The sequence below is a fragment of the Opisthorchis viverrini genome (genome assembly GCF_000715545.1).
Source record: "Opisthorchis viverrini unplaced genomic scaffold opera_v5_480, whole genome shotgun sequence".
Taxonomy (NCBI): domain Eukaryota; kingdom Metazoa; phylum Platyhelminthes; class Trematoda; order Opisthorchiida; family Opisthorchiidae; genus Opisthorchis; species Opisthorchis viverrini.
Window position 1 is genome coordinate 226,151 of NW_008752138.1, and position 8,987 is coordinate 235,137.

The 8,987-nt window shown below is 43.9% G+C and overlaps 2 protein-coding genes across 2 annotated transcripts in view; both read right to left on the reverse strand.

Moving 5' to 3' along the window:
- T265_11315 (hypothetical protein) overlaps nucleotides 1–3,200 on the reverse strand; it is a gene marked incomplete at both ends in the record, with an annotated part of 11,878 nt that extends 8,678 nt beyond the window's left edge. Inside the window, one exon of the mRNA XM_009177940.1 lies at nucleotides 2,913–3,200. Within this exon, the coding sequence (XP_009176204.1) occupies nucleotides 2,913–3,200 (288 nt within the window). The remainder of the gene's footprint in view (nucleotides 1–2,912) is intronic.
- Nucleotides 3,201–6,201: 3,001 nt separating this feature from the next.
- The window catches only part of T265_11316 (hypothetical protein), a gene marked incomplete at both ends in the record, with an annotated part of 16,052 nt that continues 13,266 nt past the window's right edge, over nucleotides 6,202–8,987 (reverse strand). The window contains 3 exons of the mRNA XM_009177941.1: nucleotides 6,202–6,496; nucleotides 6,860–6,867; nucleotides 8,532–8,680. Coding sequence (XP_009176205.1) covers nucleotides 6,202–6,496; nucleotides 6,860–6,867; nucleotides 8,532–8,680 — 452 coding nt within the window. The remainder of the gene's footprint in view (nucleotides 6,497–6,859; nucleotides 6,868–8,531; nucleotides 8,681–8,987) is intronic.

Sequence of the window (8,987 nt, forward strand, 5' to 3'; positions counted from 1 at the left end):
TCCAAAAAAACGAACCTTTTCACACAAATTGGTAATGACCTGTCCCAATTTCACCCTCTTCAACAAAAACAGTACGTACAAATTTCATATCCTCTTTTTTCTATTCTTTTTTGGGTGGCGGGGGCTTATCTGGAAAAGATCCGAGTTTTCAACAACTTTGTGTGTAGTCTCATCTACGAAAATATACTACGATAGTTCGAATATCATACCAACTGAGATTGCCTTTGTAAAGCACATTTAGTTGAAGAACATCATAAACAGAAGATTAGGTTGAGTCTTTCGTTAAAACTAAATTGGTATGCAACTGAGCGTAATTCTCAACACTCCAACATCTTTAGTGTGATTCTCAATCGCACTTGAGCCATGAGTCTGTCTCGAAATTCCGTGAAATTATAGATCCCCTTTCACAGAATGTTGATGTCAAATGTTCCAACTCGGACGTTGTGGCTGAGAAGTGACCTTTAGATGAGACCAGATGGCACTGGTTCTATACTAAGTGAGAACAAGTCACAAGGAATGAGGTCATGTGGAAACTCACCAATGATCACTCTACTCCCAAAAAGCGACAAAGCTTTCAGACAAAGCCTTTTTCAACTTTAGGCGTGACAAAACCAATAACCACCTCAGGAGTAAGCAAACATCATTGCCAATAATTAGAAGCCATTTAAGGGTACATCCTAATGGGTTTCAATGAGTGGATTTATTGATCTGTCATCACCGTGCGTTGACTCGATATGCTTTGTATAGATATCTCCATCTAAAACACACGGTTGGATTCTTGCTAGCAGAGTGCTTTCTCCATTTCCATTCCTTGAAAAAAAACAAGGTTTGGGTCCTACTGGCAATCTGTTTTTGGCACCAGTGGTTTGTAACAGAGTGTTACTAGAATAAGGAAATATCGTGTATTTTCAGGCTAAATCTGGGTGGGTCACACTCTAAATGGTCCATCCATAATGTCGAAGTTAAATAGGGCTAATTTTTGCGGCTTCTGTTCTCCGAGCTACTTGACAAAATCGCGTCTTTCTATTCAGCTGATGTACAAATTGATTTCACCTAAAGAAAGAAATCTCTGTCGAAAAAAACCCAGTGATTTGAGACAAAAATCGAACTTGGCAAACGTACTTTAGCCAGGAAATAAGGTCATACACCTGTGGACTAATCACTTGATTTTTTGTCAAAATGACTGCTCTCGTTTTCAGTTCTACTAAAAAAATAAACACTGTTTCCCTCGCCTGCTAACTTCGTTTCACTGAGACTCCACTTCTAAACTGCACTGTGGTGACGTCCCTTCCGTTGATGGAGGGAACGAAATATGTTCAATCTACGTCAGCGAAAGATGATCCTTGTCACCTGAGATGCCCAAATTCGGCCAGTACCAAGTCTGCATTCATTTGAACAGGTGCGAAATAAACGCCCAGTGTTGATACCCTCCAAGGTGGGATAGCTTTTAAGAGTGTCATCCTCAGACGCTGGTTCGTTTTACCGACCAACTTGCATAAGAAAACGTAATTTGGACATAAATGTAACGAGATCGTGATGTGCCGCACTACTCATAAGGTTGCTGAAAACTCTGACGGCCCACAACCAGTTTCACCCTTCTTGGGGCTCATCAGGTAGGTGCATATCCCGAATTTCGGTTGACTGTATGTTCTCCTTTAAAACCAGTTTGTACGCGTTTGCCGAAACATGTTTTTGGAACTTGAGTTGGTGGTTACCGGAGAGTCAATGGAACCCTAGCTGAACCTCTCCTTCGGGGTATTCTTTCTCTGAAAAAGTTCTTTCTGGAAGTTTTCGTGTTAGAACCTAAATGAGCTGTGCACGAATAAATTATCCAACGCATTCGGGCGCGAAATTACAGGAAACTTCCAAGAAGCAAGGAGAAATAAAGGCCTCCAGTTACTGGATGAAACAGCAACCTTTCCATAAGCAAGAACGATCCGCCAACAAGAATTCGAGATATGCACATCTATCCCAATTTCCATCCAAAACTTTGGTTGATCAAGGAAACCCGCCCAGCGAAGGTTACTAAACAATACTTGGGGCTTCCGAATCCAGATGGTATGTAGGCGATTGTGCGTAAGAACTAGGGTAGCGCATTGTTCAGCTGTATGGTTCCTCGCTACACAGGTGTTAGACTAACAACACACTCAGTGTCTGGATCACATGACAATGAAACAAATAGATTTAGTACACGATTCCCATCGGAAATCGATAACTTTAAATCCAGCAGAGTTGCACACACACTTGGTAATAGACCTGCTTATGAGTGTGACAGCATTAGGCTAACTGAGAAATGGGCAAGGCAGGTGCATCAGAAAGCGAGCACTTTTGTGACGCAGGTATTGGCACTCCAGGCAAACGAAAAGTCCAAATGATCGGGTGGGATAGAAGTCAATCGATCTACGGCCTTATTTTAGAAAGTAGACACTACGTGATCGCTAATAGCTGAATCCGTGACATTAATTTGATCTCGTCTGTCAGATGAACCCAAGTTGACAGAGTTGTGATCATCAGTTCTGGCCAGCTATAAACCATTCACCATAGGTACGCTGGTTTCAGGTTCACCGGAGAGTAGGAGAGCATAGGAGATACCAGCAAGCACTGCAACCGGAGTCATGTTCGAGTTAAGGCACAATAAATAATAGACACTGTGTGACTGAATACAGCTCACGTTAAATTAGCGGAATGGCCGCTGAGTGGTTTTGGTAATGGATTCTAGTTTGTAGCGCTGTTGCAATCCCAGAGAGGGAGAGGGAGAGAACACTCGAAAGAATCCGAGTGTCTGCCCAAGTAATAATGAAGCGAAGAGGCAAATGATTCATGGTTCTCCCCAGCGGATGCCCGGCTTATTCTGCTTAGAGAAGAATACGTATACCATGCAGTGCTTGTCATAAGTGACAAAGATAAATGGCTTACTTCGATAAGTCATCGCTAACCATCGCTGTCCAGCCAGGACCGAATCGTAATCGAAGCTGTCTCTCCAAGTACGCCGGCGTACGTCTGCTGGAGACACTCCGGCATGCGGCTTCGTATATCAATTCGGCGAGTTCTTCTTGCCAGTCTGTGTCAAAATCGGTCGCCTTGATATCAACAAAAGCACACATCAACGCGATGACATCTTCAGCCGTTGCTAAGCCTGTGCCGATGAGCTTTGATGAATCCGTTGTCAGCGCCACTGCTGACCAATCAGAGCGCGCCATCCTTTCACTGCCCTGATTGGTTGACTGATCACGAACCGATACACATCCCTTATTCTCTACCCCAGTTTAGCTCCACAGCAAGCAATCATGGGGATGAAGTTCTCTCGCCTCAACTCTTGAACCCCCCCCCGTACCTTGGTGCATGCACGTGTATTGAGGTTGAATGGTAGGGGAAACGAAGGGTAGATCATCGAGTCCATTGAACATCCAGAAAATATTGTTCTGTGTATACTTGTGCCTAGAAGAATTATTGACCGCCAACCAGAACAGACAGTGATAGAGATTTTGATCAATTGAGAAAGTAAACCACTTTCATAGCTTTAAAATCGATTACTAGAGTGCAAAAGGTCACATATTTTGAGACGTATTTGACTCATACTTTGTCACCGAGGCCTACTTAAATGCGTGCGTAAAGGGTGGCATGTAGTTTCTTCTTATACGGTTGTTCCAGCAGCCATATTTTCATGAATATCGGCCATTTGGGGTATACTTTTGACTCCCCATCGATTGGGCGATTTAAACTCACTTCATCTTAGTCATCTACATAGACATTATTCATTACTGTACGACAGCCATGCTCCACTGTTTTCAATTTGAGCAAAGTTGGAAAGTACCCAATGATCCGTAAAAATCGAACATGGACAAGGGTTTTTAAAGATTTAGGACTAAGTTCCAACTAAGTTCTAAAAGTGACTGTGCTGAATGCTCACTCACGTTTTTCTTGAGTTACCAATGGATAAGTGAGTAGGATTCATCAGTCAATCGACCAATCGATCAGTTGAAATGTCTCAGAGTATACAGATCATGTCAGATTTTCAAGCAGACCGCCCTTAATCCGGTTAGACTTATTAGTGCCAGGTCACATTTGTAATGCACTACTCATAAGGTTGCTGAAAATTCATCGTCAGCAAACTTATGAGTAGTGCATCACAGATATACATGTATCGCGATATCTCGAATATCGTAGCGACTGAAACATGAGGCGGCCTGGTGCAGCACATTCAGTTGCCTGGAGACATCACAAACGAGAGATTCAGCTGGGGTCCAGGTGATTCTCTCGCGAAACCAAATCAGTTTGCAAATGAGTGTATTTCGCTAGTGTCAGGTTATCCCCACACTCCACCCTCTAAATTTAAAGCCTGGTGTGTCAATGAGCGTTTAAATACAGGGTGCTTCCAAGGTGACATTATCAAGAAGTCAGCATCATCTGGAAGTAAGATCGGCATTTCAGTGACGCGTCGCGATGACACGTTCAATCTTCACTGTAAAGTGAGGTGCAAGTGTGCTCTTCTGGTGAGTTGCACCAAACATATGGGTAGTGCCAGGTACCCTGTTTTATCAAGAGGAAATCAGATCAAGGTCTGCGGTGGATAGCCTCAAGGGGTGGAAGCTTATTGACCTGGATGTTGATATAAGTGTGCAAACACCCACTGTCTTCCTCCCATGTCGGTTGCGTGGACACGATCAAACGAGGGCACCACCTGAGCAAATGATCGTCCATTTACAGTATTCATGCGCCCGGTCTAGCATGGTCTTCCTCTTGAACGTTCCAGGGTTGTTCGGCAACCCGTCATCCACAAAACTCTCGATCCTCAAGGACACTTTAAAGCGATTCGCATCAGAAGTTTAAATTCTTGTCAAACTTGTTATTCTAGAGTATCGTGGACATCCGGAGTGGCTGCACACACTGTAGAATCGCCGGTGAATTTTGACAGAAAGACTTCATTTGCCACCATCTCATAGTCGCTGGGGATTTTGACCGGTTTTGTGAAACTAGACCCATAGCTCAGGTACAGTTGTATCCCATTTATCGCTTCCCAAACACCGTCTGGGAGTCCCAGGGGGACAAATTCAGCTCAATTACTGCTAGATAGATTGGGCGACATGTGATATACTATATGGAAGCTGTTTAATTCAAATCTCAGCGCGTATCATAATCCGACGACGTTTCGATTATCATGGGTAATATTTTTTCAACCTTTCTGCACTTAGGTGAGCACGAGTCAAGTGTTAGGTGATGCCTTCTGATTGGTGGGTTCCTGAGATTAGTTGCCTGCTGCACGCAACCAGCGTTTTTTTAAAGTTGCGTCCTGTAAGTGAAGCCAATCTATGCTGAAAGGCCGAGACGCACTGTGCAGCTGTTTCATCCTTATTGGGAATCATCAGAAGTGTACTTTTCGCAGAACTCCGAAGAGTCTCGAACCCGCGACTTCCTGGCTAGTAGTTTGAACACAAAACTGTTCGGCCTCGATCACCTGATCAGCAGTGTGATTACCTCGCACACTTAGACAGGATATAGCGCCGCTCATCCTTCAGTCACGACATCAACATCACAAGGTCACACGTGTAGACTGGCTCCTCGAGCAGCCACTTCTCACACAGAAGTTTCACTCATTGGGTGAAGTTCATTTTTCGCGGGTTCGGAGTTTCACGAGATGCTCACTGCTGATGAGTCCCAATAAGAATGAAACAGCTGTACAGTGCTTGTCGGCTTTTCAGCATAGATTGGCTTCATTCACAGGTTGAAATCTCCCCAAAAAAATCCCAAATCTCTTCACACTACTGTTATACCTGCTGTTTCGCCAATCTGTTTTGTCTGACTGCTGACCCGCTCCAGTGCCTAGTGCCGGAAAAAATACTCACAGAAGGGAACACAACAGCTATATTCCGAACAAGCGAGTGCGAGTGCGAAAGTACAACGGCCACAGGCTATATTATCGGAGGAACACTATCTGAACTTGGTCCAGTGCTGACCTTGTCTGACAAAGCTTGCCTGACCTTGATCCCAGCTGACTCGCGCTGTCTGAGCGGATAACGTTGAGATGCTGAACGTGAATGCCAATGATATGAAATTCGTATTTTTAGTTTTCATTGAAGAGGGTGAAATTAGGACATCTCATTAATAATGTGCATGAGAAGGTCCGTTTTCCGGTACTTTTGCCTCCAGACGAACCCACACAAGTAGCTGTCCACTTAAGATCGGTGTTTGCCACATTGGAGTTCATTCTGTATCTGGTAGACGTGCCAAAGAGATTCGATGGTTTAGAATTACTGTCCTAAACTCCATTCTAGACCGTTCTAGCCAACTTTCCTTTCGAAGACTAATTTCTTGCCGACACTGTTGGCAATTAAAAGTGTCATTTGGTGGCCATTGTTGCATAAACGTCGCTGACGGATCACTCCGTGGCTTTGCAAAACGTATTGCCGTCTCCTTGTCATGAACGAGAGTTGAAAGCGTCGGAAAGTTCATTAAAGGTTCCAGGTCCGAACGAAGAAACTTTTCGCACAAAATGGGCCTAGATGCGGATAATGAATTGTTTTCATCAAAAATAGGTCAATGTTGTGGGCGTACATTAGATCTGAGGTGGCATAAAGCGGTGGGGCTTAACGTTTCGCACATGCACTTTCTGCAATAGTAGCGGGACACCCATTGTTTTGATCAATAAAATGCACCAAACTAGCGGATAGGCAAATAAGCAAAGTAATTTCGAAACTTGAACGGCATTGGTTCAGCCGACTCAAAAAATCTTTCATTCCTCCTGTAGCCAGCCGAAAACAGTACCACAGTTTTCTCACTGACTGGAATCTGTTAAACGGAGTGGGCTCATTTACTACTCATAAGTAGTTTTGAATCGGTAAAGTGGCAATTTGGGACATACTGAGTGGACTGTAAAGTGTGAAGCAGGTCGAAGGTCAGCAGAACAGGTGATCAGAATGATAAACTGGCTTGGACCCAAAGTTGGTCTGTTAGTCGAGGAGAACAGAAGGGATCGAAATGCTGGCCATTCGAAAAACAGAACCCACATAAAAGATAGAGTTTACACAGAATTAATCGTTTTATCTGGGACCTAACCACTCACTGGCTCCCTCATTAGACACGTTTTATATGAGTTCTGTGTCACGTGTAATAACAATTGAGATTCGGGTCTGGAAGGAGGGCGCATTGATTGCGGCGGGTTAATACGGATTTTCAATAATTCGAGCCAAAATACTTTCCATTTCATTCCTCAAATAAATGGCCTCGCCTTTTTTCGGAGCCCAGCACTTGACACGTGAGGGTTCGTACTAGAAGCCAGGCATTTTCGGGAAACCAGACTGTACCAAGAATAAATTCAGTTTTTTTTATATAGGACATCCAGGAGACACTTGTTGTGGGAGATTGAGAACACATCAGTAGTATACAGTATTTCTGTCAGATTTGCTTGAGCGCTCACTGTTATAAAAAGTTGAGCTAAACCACTTGTTGTTATGGACCAACTGAATTATGGATATATTGATCTGTGATCCAGAGAAACTTTTGAGTGAAACGGCCTTCATCTTATCATCCTTCAGCATGCGCCTTGAGCCTGGCCACAGTCAAACTTCGAAATGCACAGCCTCCTTGCAATTGAAGGAAAATCACTGGAAGATTTCACGTACCTTGATAGATGTATCAGCTCTGACGGAATCGTGTCTCACGAAGTCACGATGGCCCGATTCACGTTTGCTAATTGGCATCAAAAAGGCATATTGCTAGGTTGCAGGCTACAGTAAGGGCTCTGTTGCTGTATGGCTGCGGGGCGTTGCCTCTGCGCTCAGACGATATGAGGCGTCGTCAGTTATTGAGCACCGATGCTTCGGAAGCGTTGCTGGTGTCGGATGACATCGGCGGACTAGTAACGAGGTGATTAGAAAACGGGTAATCGGTTATCGCGACCAACTGCGGTGGCTTGTCCACGTGCTACGTACACCGAAACACCGTCTATCGTTGTTCTTCATGATTCCCTTAGAATGTCCCAAACTATAACATGGAATTGATAGGATGGGATGAAAGGAGTTGAGATGAGTTTTGGTCCTGTAGTGGGGAAGAAATGGGGGCTGATTGACACAAGTGCTGTCAGTTTCTTTCCAGACTGTCTAATTGAGCGCTTGGAGATGAAGGCACCTCGCCTACTCTTCTTTCCTCTTTGTACTTCAAAACTTCAAGTATAATTAGATCAGGAAAAACTTTTTGGCTGTATGGCAGTGAAGTATCAATACTGCTGTGCTGTCTCTGATGATAATGATGTTGGTGGGGACGATCCTGATGACGATACTTCAAAGATATAGCGTTAAGCTTGCTCAAGATCATTAGTGGGCTCAAATGACGCAACGGCCTATGGATAATGCCAAACGATACGCCTGTCGATGGCCTGGCTTATGACAGTTCTGTGCTGAAAAAATATTGATTAGATTGACTATAATGAGACTGTAACTGTACACACACTAATATACTGCGTTATTCTTATTGATTTCCTATACCTTTAATCGGGGGCGAGGTTGCCCAAGTGCTTAAAGTGCGAATTTACTTACCGTAAGGTCCGTGGTTCGAACCCGACCTCTCAACTTCCCCTGTTTAGGCCTGGGCGACCTGGCAGTATCCCAGCCCTCATGCTTATTTGTGGTGGTATGGAAGCTAGGCACCAAAAGGGTGCTACAGCTGAACGATATTTCTAACCAAACTGAAGCATTCACATAAGGAAAACTACTCACTAGGTTGCTGAGAACTCTTCGACAGCCGCTTTTATGAAAATATACTGCCATACCTTAAATATCATACAAAATGAAAGTTGAGGTGGCCTTTGTGGAGCACACTCATTCGAATACTGTCAAAGACGAGAGAGATTCGGTTGAGTCTTCCGTGAAAACCAAAATGATATTCAAATGAGCGTACTTGTTCAAATATTCACACTTTCGGTAGGTCCGGAAAACGAAGTTTGAACATCCTGTCCTGCAAGCGGAAATGAGCATAAAGACATCAAAAAACAC